The sequence below is a fragment of the Micrasema longulum genome, unplaced genomic scaffold (genome assembly GCF_059751315.1).
Source record: "Micrasema longulum isolate JH-2025_06_02 unplaced genomic scaffold, ASM5975131v1 h1tg000040l, whole genome shotgun sequence".
Lineage (NCBI taxonomy): Eukaryota > Metazoa > Arthropoda > Insecta > Trichoptera > Brachycentridae > Micrasema > Micrasema longulum.
In genome coordinates, this window is record NW_028277247.1 from 978,781 (window position 1) to 994,124 (window position 15,344).

The following is a 15,344-nucleotide window of genomic DNA, read 5'->3' on the forward strand; positions in this document are numbered from 1 at the left end:
TTAAGAAGATTGTTATTTTTTGTAGAGGTAAGAGAAGCTTCTTCTATTTTTTGCACAACCCTCGTAATATATTCCATTCTGTTAGCATATTTTTCATTTTGTTATTAACATTTCGAGCTGTGTTTCGTTTTGCAAAAAAACACATCCTAACAGATCAGAAGAAAGTTTTGTCGTAAACAAATCGTCTACTAAATAGTGTTTCAGTTATGGCGTAAAAACTGTCATTATTGCGACTTGTCCAGCCATCGACTGTAAGGAATATGGCAAAAAACGATCTAATCGTTTTTTCACAACATCAAGAAGTGCATTATATTGAGCAGGTATTAAACTTTAATTTATTTTAAATGAAACACTTTGTAATTTTTACCACATATGAGTTTAATATAATATAACACAACTAGTTTCAGGTATTCTGAATTACTCAACATCAGGTGTAAATATAGTTTATATTATATAAGCAAATTGTGGGTCGATCAACAGTTGTAGCGATCGGCTATTTCATAACTACCGTACGCTTTGTAGATAGCTCTATGAGCATGCGTACTATGCACTCTTTTGCACTTATTTTGAGGCACCACAGTTTGTTAGACTAACAACTGGTTTCATCACTCTTGCAACGTCATCAGACTGGTATGATATTAAAGAAGTTTAAAGTAAATTTAGATGCCGTCCATAGTGTAATGGCTAAGATGCTTGACTTGCACACGGAATTGCCAGTGAGAACAAAAAATGAAAAGTGAAATTTCCTCATCCCTGGGTATTCTGTGCTGTAATTCACCACTGTTACTGGATCTTGTGGGGTGCGATTACGAACGCTCTCGCGGGTGTAGAGGGGGTGCATAATTAGTCAAAAATAACATTTAAGGGTGCGAGAGGGCAGATGTTTTCCAAGAAAGTTCACCAACTATATTATCTGATGAAATGTTGTAATGATTGCAGTAATAGGAGAATTATCCTAATTCAATCATTGATAGATCTAGCGAGAGTACTTACTACTTTACTGTTTTTGTGAATACATAATTCCAAGAATGTTATAGTTAAGAGTAAAGATTGGCAAAGATATTCCTTCTCTACTCCTGTCTGACTATGGTAATGTTCCTTGATGGAGCTTCTGACTTGCAATGGTGTCATACTTTGTATGATCTGTTTGATATTATCATCTGCACATTGTTTGTGCCCCCCATTTAAAATACTTCTCACAACAGATTGCGCTGACACTTTTTCATTTCCAATAAAGGTCCGAAATAATCTGAAAACAATTTAATTTTTAACTGCCGCTACAGTACAATTAGAATGGTCACCTGACAGTTCTATTTAGGGATAAACTAACTCCCAAATCGAATCCACAAAATGGCAATTTGACGGCTTGTACAACTAACACATATTTAGGTACGCATCGGGTTACCATAGGGCTATAGCCGTCAAAACCGTGCCTCTCGCTGTCCAAAAGTCATTGGTAGTGAAAAGACAGCTATAGCCTGATTGAAACTGAAATTATTATATGGTAGGAGGAGATGTTGTGTTCCTATAAAAAACAGTCGGCACAAAAGTGTCCCAGTATGTTAGTCAAATAAGAATTACTTCAAACTATCAACTATAGTCCAATCGGAAGATAAATATTTTGAAAAATAAGAAAGTTATGATTTTTTTTTTACATTTTTTTTTTGCACCACAACAGGCCAGGAGGCCTAATTACAGTGGTGAATTACATCACAGAGCACCCAGGCTTGAGAAAAATCACATTTTAATTTTTGTGTTCTCAACGGGAATCGAACCCGGAACCTTCCGTGCGTGAGTCAAGCGTCTTGACCACTACACCACGGAGGCCGCATGATATGTGTCCATATAAGTGGATCCCATGAGAAAATAGTCTAGAAATATTTTGATTGACCAAAAAGTAAATGTCCACATTACTATCAACAGTGAAGTATTGAATCAATTATCCCGGCGTATCATGTAGGATATACCTTTATAAAATTGTAAATAATATAATTGACAGTTCATATCGAGTTTCTATCAGTAAAACTTGTCATTCTGTACTCTTAAACATTCCACGCTCACAGACTAATTGTTTTGAAAAATTTTGCTACATAAATAGAAGCAGGTGAAGAGATGTATGGAATTACATATTTTTTTACATCAACTAAGCAGCAGTATACTGCCTTCTCTCTTTCAAATGTTTTTTTTTTTTTTTTTTTCTCTCCCGGATCCTCAAATAATAAATATAAATGTGAAATATGTAATTTTATTATTATCTTATAACTTTTGTTAAATACTTTATATTATGATTTCCACAATAAATAAATAAACTTGATAAATAATATAATGGCCTCAGAGGAACCATTCTTAAAAAAATTGTAAATACTGTAAGAGAGAGTTACACGGAAAATGACATCACATAAACAAGTATTTTTATTTTTTTATAAATAAATTGAAAGTTAGCGCTAGGGTTATAAAGGTTTTAAATATGGTTTGAGAAAAACTTATTACAACGAGAATTATTTTACTAAACATGCTCTTAAAATGACAGTTTCATTCTTACCTTGCGGGCAATGTAGACCGAAGGTAAAATACTTTGTGTTGAAGATCAGAAGAAAGTTTATATTTTTCACAGCTATCGGGTGAAGTATTATGTGTATCTTCATTAAATGTGTAATCACTAAAAACAGAAGTATGACATGTATGCAAATCCACAAAAATAACTTGAGAATATAAAGAATGTAAAAGGGTGTAAAAATTATGTAGTTTATTTATTTTTAAATAATTGTACAGAGCTAAGGATTAATATCTCTCAATGTTGTGAGTTGATTGACACATTCAAAATTTTGACAGAGTGATATATAATGTCGGCCTCATGGTGTAATGGTCAGCGCATTTTCCTACCAAGCAAGAGGTCTCGGGTTCGATTTCCAACATGGTTGATATGAAATATTTATTCAAATTTATTTCACACCAGAATATTTCATAGTCCCTGGACTGGTGCCTGAAGCGTAAGACCGATCATCTTATCTTCATGAAACAAAAATAATCAAGATACGCTGTGATTGGTGTACCAATGCAGTGCCCTATGCACCATTATGTGTTGGAAGGGAATGATAATGATGATATATAATGTACTGAAACTGAAATCAATGTTCACTGTGTCTCAATAAATGAATACTTATATTGTGAATAAATAAATAAAAAAATAACCGCAATCTCACTGTCCAGTCAACTATGTCAGGAATCAAACCCGATTACAATCAATATTAATTTTTCTTTTGACTTACTTTAAAAAAAAATATTTTTATCATACCGTGTAACGTAAATATATTGTAGTTACTTTAAAAAATATATACTTTGGTCTAGAGTTTCCGAGAACAGTTATAGCAGAAGCCAGCATTGCCACCAACTGAGATTTTTGCAAATTAACTTGAACACTTTTAGGATTATTAGCATCAGCACCGACAGATCTTAGCACAGTAGGAATAGCTTCCATCACATACACATCACACATGGGAATAGATTGGCAAATATGCCAAACCTAGAAAGATAAATAGATTGAGAAATGTGGAAAACCGTGAGAAAATAAAATATTATACTCTCAGAAATTTGATTCTAAACAAAAAAATACTAAATCTAAAAACACTCATTTAAAAAAAAAAAAAACTCAATTGAACAATAGACTAAAGATGTATAATAACGATTTGTCAGAAATTTTAAAAAAATAACTAAAAAATATGTATTCAAACCAGAGGTGGTTTCTTAGTAGAGATGGGTAAGACCCTGTGTTGACAGAGGATATGTGTCACATCACAAAAGTGACTAGATCTATAAGTAGTTCAATTAAACTAATGTATCACAAGCTCATTCGGCTCATTTGAATCATCATATCTCCGCACCTTTCGTATCTTTCATATCTTCATGGCTTTAGTGTCTCTAGTTTGTTTGTTTGCTTGTTTCCTTGAGTGGTATGTTTACGAACGACAAAATAACTAAATGATTCTAAATCTTTGGCTGATAGATTTTCTCTTATTGATTTTACAATCATATACCAGTGTTTTTCAACCTTTTTTAATATGCGACCCCCTTATGAGTAGAAAAATAGCAGTCATCCTCCCCCCCTTACAGGACCAACTTTTACCACACTCGGAGGGGTCGCAGTCATGAGCAATGTAAAAATTCAATAAAATTAAGGACCTGGGGGGGAGGATATAGCCAGATCTTAAAAGTTAAAGTATAAAAAAAACAAATGCAAACAGAAAAAATATACAAATAAAACCAAAAAAAAAACAATGGGCCTCTAAACAGCAAAAGACATGTCTAATAAACTCCAGCAAACAAACTAACCTCTTATTCACATTTGACGGCATCAATAAAATATGAGTACTTAATGTTCTTGTGTCAATGTAAATAATACAGCAAAACCCCCTTTTTACATTTTTCAAGGTAGCAAGAAAAAAATGTGTAAATTAAAAACACAACAGTAATATATTTTCAATTATAATTTTAAAATAAAAAAAATGTATGACTTACGATTTCTGTTATGTTACTAAGCTGTAGCTTCTTCCCTTCTCTAGCACCAAATTCCAAAGTATTCCAATCCATCAGTCCGTTGTTGCTTCTGTCTATATGGGCCCATTTTATCTTATTCAAGTCCAGTACTAACCCACAGACGGATTTAATAGACTAAAAAAAATATTGATAGATATTACAAAAGAGATGGGAGAACACTTGAGAAAATATCTAAAAGAACTATACATTCCAGATGAACTATCTGAAAGAAGTCTTACGCTTAAATCAGCTACACCTACAGCAATAAGATAAGTCCTTATACTAGTATGCAACCAGTCCATCTATTCGGTGAACATTTATTTGCATGGAATGCTCTCCCAGCAGAAGTGCAAAACTGTGAGATTGAAGTGATGATGGAATAAACATAAAACCCACCTATTCCAATGTTTTGTCCATATTTCTTTTATTTTAATATATAGTATATTTATTCTTTATACAGTTTAAACTTTCAACCACCGTCGCTTTATTGCAGTATAATTTTGTGAATACATATAATTGGATGGCAGGCCCTACTAAGTATACATTTTTTATTTATATTAATTTAACCTGTACATCTGTTTGTATTCTAAATAAATCAAATAAAATAAAAATTAATATTCTCAAAATCAGTTTTTCCCAACCCTTTGAAGTCTGCGGACCGGTGAAAATAGAAGAAAAAAATTGCAGATCGGTAACGCAAGAATAAAACATTTATTTATATAGTACGAGCTGAACTCGGCAATGCTTTGCTATTGCTAGATTTGAGTAAATGTACAATACAGCACTACTGCCAATTACAATGTACATAAATTATATAATTTGGTAACTACAAAAACATGATAAACAAAAAGTACAATAGATTATTAAGGTCCATAAAAACAATAGTAAACAAAGACGTATAAGTCACTAATACACATTATGATACATAGTTAGTTGATTGTATATATATATTAAATGAACACAATCGAAAGTTTGATATCAATTATTGCATTTAGTTCAAATTAGATATGTATATGAGGGTACTATTTGCAAGTCCGGCAAAATCCATATTTCTTTATTTTAAGCAAATCGTAATAAACTGATACAATACTTAACTTCAATTTTTTTTAAACTTCAATTTTTTATTACAATCAGTAAATATTTTACATGTAAGCAGTGATGACATAAGCATGATTATGTCAAGGAACAGTAGTGAAATCAGAGATAATGTAGAGCTACTACTAGTTAGTGAAATAATAAATTTAAATTATACATTCCAACTTTACAATACTCAAGTAGAGGTTGCCATGTTTGTAACAAACCCGACAATTTAAATGTCAAGTTCTTACAAATAAAGACGTATTTTTAACTGACAATTTAATAATTATTGCAAAATATTTTATTCTGAATATGTTTCAATTAATATCTCACTTTTTTTAGATTTTAGATCATTATTTTTGTGATTCGGATTGCATAAATTGTGAGATATGTGGCAGAGAATTTTGGTAAATAGGTATTTGAACATTGTTTTCCTGTCACTGTCTTGAAGATGCCTCCCAATGCTCTACAAAAAAGACAACTGCATTTTAATGGAAATATAATGAAATGCGATTATAGAACAAACGAACTGCTCGCTAACGCTGCGCGCCGGGCGCTTAGTGCCATATCTAGTATATATATATTGGAGATGGAGCCACCTTCAAAGTAAACTACGTATTTATGTATAAGTAATTTGTACCGTGTCGCAGTCGGCAGGTGGCACATTCTGTGTCATTTTTGTAGTGAGTGGTTCCAGGAGAGTTTAATTTTAGCCCATCATCTTTGTTTATGTTATTTATGTGTTTGTGTATTTCAATTGCCTTTTTTATTATTCGTGCAATGCAATTTCTAGGTTCAAGTAAAACCTTTGGTTCGAAGGCGAAAAGATGTGCTGTGTCTATAAAGTGTTCTGCTATTGCAGATTTACATAATTAATAATTAAACCAAATCCAACTAACAGGGGACGACCCAAAAAAGATACATATTGACAACAGTGACCGTGAAAATCTAGGCACCCATAAAATAACTTATTCACCCAACACGGATAGAAAAAATATTAGAAAATATTCCAAAAGTAGGCAATGCAGATTTTTTTTAAAAATATCTGTCATAAATAAATCCAGATAAAAACAAAATTGAATACGATATATCCATAAGATTTAAAATAATTTATTTACACCGCTTTATTCTTTGTCTTCTTTATTTATTATGGAAATCGTACAGTCTTTTTAAGAAAATCAAGGTAGACGAAATCAATTTTAAAAAAGTAAAACCAATTACAGATTTCACATTAATTTATTATGAATACAGAAGGAGAGGGGAAAAAAGAAATATTATAAAAATTGGATAAAAAGTACATAAAAGAGAGAAGACATGGTATAGTTCCAACTCTACCTTCCTCCCCTCTCTCTCTGCTTCCATGAACATTTATATTTATTACTAAAAAAATCACAACCAACAATAATTCATTAGATACGGGTAGTAGATGTATATATGTAAAAATTAAAAGTTCAGCAGGAGATAAATTTAAAATTTCTTTAACAGATCTGATAAAGCTATAGTATTTACAGTGTAATATGTCGATGTGACTAAAGCTGTCATTATAGGTAGTTTGTAGTCTTCGAAGAGTGCTATTCTTCATATGATTAGTCTGTGAGCTCAGAACGTCGAAGAGTACAGAATGACGAATTATACGGATAGGGACTCGATATTTATTTATCAATATACACGGCACGTAGTTCCTTATACTTGACAAAAAATATATATTGTGTAGAAATAAACACTTCAATACAGTAGATGTAAAAAGAAAAAAAAAAAGCATAAAAAAGTTTATATGTACGTATTGTATCACAATGGTTTCATTTAATGAACACGCTTACATATTGTGTAAAAAAATAAAAAATCAGTATAAGGAATAAAAAAAAAAACATTAAGGGCACATCACCCGCGCGTGGGAATTTTTTTTTCGTCAAAATGGTTCCAGACTACTAACGCATACAAGTGCAATTTTTGAACCCACACTATTTCGCGTTGCACCAAGGGTCACATAGATTCTTACTTGGCAAATGAATTATTCCTAACTCAGAATGAAATTGGATAATCCTAATCATTTAAATACTTGTACCTTCGAAACTTAAATTATATGCTCGTTCTTTATCGAGTTTTCACATTTAATTACAAAAAAACGTATGTATTTTTCAAAATAAAATCATACAAAGATTCAGTTAAAAATTGACTTTTCTATTATAACATCCTATTTCTATTTAAGCACATAGACATTTTTAGGTAACAACGCATTTTTCATTTTAATGCATAATTAATTTACATGATTCATTTTACGATATACTTACACAAGTATATATAGATAATTACGGTCACCAATTCCAAGAAAACACACAACAATAGAGATAGATGTATTTATGTATTCAATTGACACTTTTGCAGGAACGAAACAAAAATAAGAAAACTTCGCTTTATTAAGAATCATTTCATTTTTGCGGGTGTAGAGATGTTTTATTCGGGATAACTCAATAAAATAAGCTGCACTTTGGTGTGGATAAGGGAAGGAAGAAAAAGAAATGTCAATCGTTACCTTTAACTGATTATTACTCAAAATGGGATCTAAAATTTGACCCTTTAACGCGGTCTTAGGTTTACTAGATCTATTCGGAGAGTCGATAGTCCCAGTTTCATCTAAAATACTATCACACATTTTCTCCATCTGTTTTAATCCTAAACCCTTAATATCCAGTATATCTGCCATAGAATGGAATGGTCCCATTGCTTTTCGACTTAGTAAACTTTGAAGGGGAACTTTGCCTAAAGGTAATCTGAAAAAAAATAATAAGGAAAAATGAAAAGTGATATTTTAAAAGTAGTGGTTACATTTACATGTGTCAAAACATTTGTTATACTTTTTTGGAGCAACAATATTGGCAGTATTTATTTATTTATAAATGCAAAATGGGCTCTTACAATATTTAGTTAAGAAGTACATTAGGTATAACAAAAAAATCTAAATAGGTTGACTACTGGTTAAACTAACTATGCTGAAAGTATGCAGTACAAGCAGTAAATCGAAGAATAATGTTAAACCAGTTATTTTTATACAAAATAATAAAAAATAAAAATGATTCCCCTAATCCACTCGAATTCTGTGTGCCATCTAGACCGACAAGACAAAATCTTCTGTTTTACAGACAACGCGTCAACAAACTATTCAAAACAATCTACAATACCTAGAATATGCGAACAATATAACAATAAATTTACCGAGGCTGATTTTTTAAATGATAATGTATGTAAATTTAAGCAAAAAATCATAGAAATATTAAGAGAAGCAGATATTTAATGGATTTTATTATTATATACTTATTTTTTTATTTCTTATCTTTTACATTTGCTATATTTAACTTAATTTAAATTATTGTCTTAATTGTAAACAAAATTTTTTGGTGTGTGCATGAGTGTCCTACACTAATATACAAGAAATTATCAATGTTTATGAACATACTGTTTGTTTACCCAATAAAATAAATAAATAAAAATGATAGTAATTGACAAAAATAATATAATACACTAATATGTTAATTATAAAAAAAAAAGAAAGAAAGTAAGCAAATATAAATGAAATCAAAAAGAGCTGAAAGCTCCAGTCCGAATATGTATATTCCAGTTGTGATTGGACTTAACTACAAATACTTTTACATGCTCAAACTATTATTAATTTATTTTATTTGTTTATTTATTATACGGCACAAGTGCCTTTTACAATTTAACAATATAATGAGTTCAGTTATACAAGAATAAAAAACAATATTAAAACATGGATTTATAAAAAGAAAAATAAAAATAACAAGAAAAATATGTATGTATGTCAGCATGCAAAAGATATTAAAAAGTTGGTATATTATTTTTTTATTTTTTTATTTTGTTCATTAACGCCCAAAAGGCATTTACAAAAAATTAAAATTAAATACATGCAAACATACTAAATAATAAACACAGAATATACAGAAAAAATATGTGAAATTAGTTAAAAAGGATATAATAAAAAGCTACAAAGTAAAAAAAAAAAAACAATAATAACAAAGATATGCAAGAAAAAACAGTAAGCATATAAACAAAAAATGCAAAGATATAAGCTTATGAAATAAATTCTGTAAAGCAAACAATAAAATAAGCAAACAAATAAAGTGTTACGGTAAGCAAGAAAAACATTTTTAAGTTAAATTAATAAACAAGCAAGCATATATTATCAAGAAAAAATAAGAAATAAAAGTATATGAAATGCGTATTTGCCAATACTACAATGCAATTTGATATAATAGTAAAAAATAAAAAACAAGTATAAGGTAATAAAAATAAACAAGTAAGTATTTTTTTATTTTATGGAATTGAATTGTCAATAATAGTTTGACGAGCAGCTACAAATAAACTTGATATGGTGGACTTATAAGATAGTAAAGAATTGGACACAATGTCTGCAGCCGTTCCATAAGTGTTACCTAACCTATGCAGTCTCGGTATCAATGAATTGTTTTGTTGGTTGGAAGAAGTACTGGAGCAATGAAACAATAAAGTACTCCTAGTGTTGACAGCAGGTACTCTAAAATTAATCAATTCAAGTATTTTTGGTGCGTCAAAAAGAGAGTTTACAATTTTATACAGTACAGTGAGATCATTAATAGTTCTTCTTTCAGAAAGTGTTGTTAGGTTAAGCAGTGTTAATAAATAGTCATAATTCACATTTTGTATTGGAATGTTTAGTTTGTAGTTTATATATCGTAGAAATTTATGTTGAATGTTTTCTATATTATAAACATGAACATTATAGCAGGGTGACCATATTGATGAATTAAAATCTAAATTACTTCTTACAAGAAAACAGTATAATATTTTCAATGATCGGATGGACTTTTTGTGTTTCTCAAAATAAAGCCCAACATTTTTAATGCCTTGCTTGAAATTTCATTGACATGATATACAAAAGACAATTTTTCATAAAAAAATACCCCGAGATCCTTTATCACTGATACTGTAGAAAGATTGACACCGCCAATACTATAACAAAAAATGAGATTATTCAATGAAAATGAATGATCTGGCATTTTTTAGTGTTTAAGTACATTTTATTTACTTTACACCACTCATCTAGAGAATTGAGGTTCTGTTGAACGGTAAGGCAATCTTCAAAGGTCTTTATCACCTTATATATTTTAAGGTCGTCCGCAAAAAGTAAAAACATGACGTCATTAAAAAAAATTGTAATATCGTTGATAAAAAGTAAAAAAGCAACGGACCCAAATGAGAACCTTGAGGTACACCACTGGTAGCCTTAAAAGAATAAGAGGAAAAAGACCTTACTTTAACAATTAATTGCCTATCGTTCAAGTAACTAGTTAACCAGTTTAGAAATTTACCTCCAAAACCCATTTTACATAATTTAGCTAATAGTAGTTTATGACAGACCTTGTCAAAAGCTTTACAAAAGTCAGTGTATATGGAATCAATTTGTAATTTCTTACCTAGTGATTCACTTATATAATTTTCATAAATAAGGGGGTTAGTAAGAGTAGATCTATTAGATGTAAAACCATGTTGCTGAGGTACAATAATACTCTTAATTTGCACCGATATTTTATCAAGAACAATACTTTCAAATAACTTCGGTATTGTAGACAGGATACAGATTGGTCTGTAGTTTGTAATGTCATTATTATGAACATAAAACGAGTTAATCAGCAGATCATTAGCATAAGTACTTTTTGCAAATTAATTGTTCCTATAGAAAACATAATATATTTATAAAGAGATGGTTTAAATTCACAGAAACTTGAGTTAAAAATGGCGATATGAAGTGTAGGCTGAAGAATCATGCGTAGTCATGAAACCAATATTTCGAGAAAAACGTTTTTTTAGTTTCAAAACCGTTTTAGACATTATCGATAAATGAAGTGCTTACCTTTTTTTTGCATATTTGTAATCAATTAACATTTTTGAATGACTCTAAATAAATAGTCGTTAAAATGATCAAAAAACTAAAGTATTATGCAGATTAATATAAAAATAAACCATATTGTAGGGGAAAGAAACGTTCTAGTATGCTTTACGCGGAAGAAACCTTCAAAATCAATGTAATTTTAAACTAAATGACATTCAAAAAAAAATATTTTGGGTTCAGAGTTAGTTTCCATCAAGTGCCTGGACAATATGAACAATATTAATAGCAGAATTTGAATATGGCAAAGTTATTATTTAGCCCTTCAGCTGAGTCACAGATATTGTGAAACTCACAAACAGAATTACAGTAATATGCATTTTTCAACACGCACTGTTTAGATCCGCCCAATCAGCGACTGACAACGCTTGTTTCTTAAAATTATGCGCGAACTTCGAATCTTTCTTTTCCATATCATACTGACTGCTCGCGTTTATTTATTTATTTAACAGACTTATGCAGTCCTTTCTAATGATGGTAAATACAATTTCTTATAATAAATACAGGCACTAATAAAATAAAATACAACTAAATAAAATTAAAGCTAGGACAAAAAAAAAATACTACTTCTAGACAAGATCCGGTCTATCTTAGTGAATTTTCAAACCTATAAAGACTTACACCAAAAAAGTCCAGATCTTGTCTCGAGTTTACAATACGACACAATCGGAACATTGGTGCATGCAAGCCATAGTTTGTGCTGTGTTGATTGAGGAAAAGCACATTATTATTTCGCAACCGGCGGATCGGAACATTGAATGCCACTTGTTCTAGTAACGATGGTACATCAATCAAGTCATTCAGTAAATTAAACATAAATATGGAGTCAATGTTATTTCTACGTTTTTGTAGACTTGAGATTTTTAACATTGACCCCATTTCACTCGAGAGGGCAGACTTCACTTACGGTGAAATGGTTTATGATTCGATATGATTTATCCGGCCTACATAGAAGGGAGACCAGATCACGGATGCATATTCTAAAAGAGGGTGAACAAGTGAGCAATATAGTGTTTTAACCGTGAACATATAAGTAGAGTCACTAGATGTCCAGCTTACAAAACCCAAGAGTTTTAGTGACTTAGTCAATATGTAGTATCAATCAGTCAATATCAATAGTATCAATATGTTCATTAAAGGTAAGTTTACAGTCCACGATAACTCCGAGGTCCTTAATAGACTTGACTACATCTAAATTAATATTTTCTATTTTGTAATCAAAGGAGATAGGTTTTTTCATTCTATAAAAAGACATTATTTTACATTTTTTTGATATTTAACTTTAGGTAGCTGCCTTTGCACCACATATTAAAATAATCAATATCTGACTAAAGCAGCAAACAGTCATTTGTTTCTTAAACTTGGTCCAAAATTTTTAATACGTTTTGCCAATGATTGGGCGTAGAAGGGAGACCAGATCACGGATGCATATTCTAAAAGAGGACGAACAAGTGAGCAATATAGTGTTTTAACCGTGAACATATTAGTAAAGTCACTAGATGTCCTGCTAACAAAACCCAAGAGTTTTAGTAACTTGTTAAATCTATAACCTACTTCCACTATCTATTAAAGCAATTAGTAATGAGAAAATGTTTAAAAAGGCTATAAAAAAATGGATAGTGGAGCTAGGTAGAAGTAAAATGGATTGTCTCATTCGCCCATACCAATGCTGAATCAACTGCTCCACAACTGTATGGCTTATGTTAGGTTTTTGTTGTTTTCATTGTGTGTTTTGTAATATAAATAATATAGATGTACATAAATACCTTGTTTTTAAAACTGTCTGAATATTTGTTAATTATGTTTGTTTTTTAAGTGAGTCTTCTTTGTTTTTTCTCAAATGTAATTAAAAAAAACTATATTGTTAAGTGTCCTCGGCACGGGAAACCCCAGTGAGGTCACATTATTTTTATTATTAATTATAGTTTTTAAGCGAAAAATATGAATAAATAAATAAATAGTAGCCATACGTTCATTAAAGGTAAGTTTACAGTCCATGATAACTTCGAGGTCCTTAATAGACTTGACTACATCTAAATTAATATTTTCTATTTTGTAATCAAAGGAGATAGGTTTTTTCATTCTATAAAAATACATTATTTTACATTTTTTAATATTTAACTTTAGATAGCTGGCTTTGCACCCCATATTAAAAGAATCAATATCTGACTGAAGCAGCAAACAGTCATTTGTTTCTTCAACTTTGTCCAAAACTTTAAATACGTTTTGCCAATGATTGGGCGTATATTATGATATTTTGATAGGACACACAGGTGCATACTGTAAATACCTACAACTTGGCATATTTAACTCAAATCTGTAAAAATCATGACTCCGCATGTTTCTTCCGCCCACCCTTCATATGAGAGGTACATTCATTTCCTAGTCTGTATATATGCAATATGGTGAGTGACAAAGATAGTTGGTTTGAGAAGGGTGACAATAATATACTTATAGAGTATTTTGTCAAGTTCTACATGCTGGTATGTTAATATTAATTTAATCCAGGAGTTCGCAACAATCGAGTTTAGAATTAATGATTTTATACAAAAATATTAAGTCTGTTATTGCCCTGCGATCCTCCAGAGTCATCATTCCCATTCCGCACCTAATGGTGCATAGGGCACTGGATTGGTACACCAATTGCAGCATATCTTGATCATTTTTGTTGCATGAAGGTAAGATTGATCAGTCTTACGCTCCAGGTACCAGTCCAGGGACTATGAAATATTCTAGTGTAAAAACACCTTTTTGAATAAATATTTCGTATCAATCATGTCAGGAATCGAACCCGAGACCTCTTGCATGGTGGGCAAACGCGCTGACCACTGCACCACGAGGCCGACAAAGTAGATACATTCAAAGAATTTATTTAAGAGATAATAGCTTTTTAGACTAACGTGGAGAGCTGCTGGGGACTCGTGATATTCAATTTCGCTAGTATTTTTGATTCGTCACTGTCAGTGTATTTGGATTTAAATTGTTTGTGATTATTACCATGTTGCACCTTGAAAACATGGTTTAAATGAAAATTTGATGATTGAACCTTTAATAATGGCAAATCCTGAAACAGTAAACAACGAATAAAAATAGTATATCAAAGGAACACAAGACGGTATAACCTAATTTATCAAAATACCGTTTACGCACAATAGCATAACAGTAAACTCGTGCAAGCATGGCGCATAGACGCATAGCGATGAGATGAGACCACACCTACAATTGTAGTAGCTACTACCAAGCTTTATTGCAGTGTGTCAGGTGTCACAGCGAAAAAATGAACCGGATTTTATACGCGTATCAAAGATCACAATAATGTTCATTTGACGCAATCATCAGCAGTGACAGCAGTAGAAGTGTTCATGTTCACAAGTAGCGATAAAAGGAGTCGAATGAAAGTAGTCGACCCGCATCAATTTAGAGATGAAAATAATCGACTAAATTTACTAATCGAATGATTAGTAATCGAATGAAGGAAATAATCGAATTAATCATTCGAATGAATCATTCATTTCCGGTATCCCATAGACAATAGACACAGAAATTTATTCAAAGACAAACTCCGTTTTTCGGGAGAAATATCCATGCTTTGGGAATGCTAAGTACTTTTTTTCCTTTATAAGAAAGAGCCTTCTGCCAAAATGTGATACCATCGGCCAAAAACAAGTGACATAGATTTACAAATAAAAATTAAAAACAACACAAATAGAAAGGAATAACAATATGAAAACAAGCAAATATACCTACATTGTATGAAAACTTCAAGTTAGTTACATTCTAGAATATTTTCAAA

General features: G+C 31.0%; 1 protein-coding gene across 7 annotated transcripts; it reads right to left on the reverse strand.

The window, feature by feature from the left end:
- Positions 1 to 353: 353 nt before the first annotated feature.
- LOC148285355 (transcription elongation factor, mitochondrial) lies at positions 354 to 14,946 on the reverse strand. 7 transcript variants are annotated; one of them, XM_088226676.1, is made up of 7 exons: positions 14,702 to 14,946; positions 14,452 to 14,615; positions 8,144 to 8,381; positions 4,516 to 4,668; positions 3,339 to 3,523; positions 2,543 to 2,659; positions 354 to 1,249 (listed from the first exon to the last, which is right to left on the reverse strand). In XM_088226676.1, the coding sequence occupies exons 1-7, from the start codon at positions 14,744 to 14,746 to the stop codon at positions 961 to 963; spliced, it is 1,191 nt and encodes a 396-aa protein (XP_088082802.1). In that variant the 5' UTR covers positions 14,747 to 14,946; the 3' UTR covers positions 354 to 960. The 7 variants fall into 7 exon arrangements, 5 of the variants coding, with proteins under 5 accessions (XP_088082802.1, XP_088082807.1, XP_088082812.1 ...); XR_015822362.1 differs by lacking the exon at positions 3,339 to 3,523 and having other exon boundaries at positions 14,702 to 14,918; XM_088226681.1 differs by lacking the exon at positions 14,452 to 14,615 and having other exon boundaries at positions 14,702 to 14,918.
- Between the last annotated feature and the right edge of the window lie 398 nt (positions 14,947 to 15,344).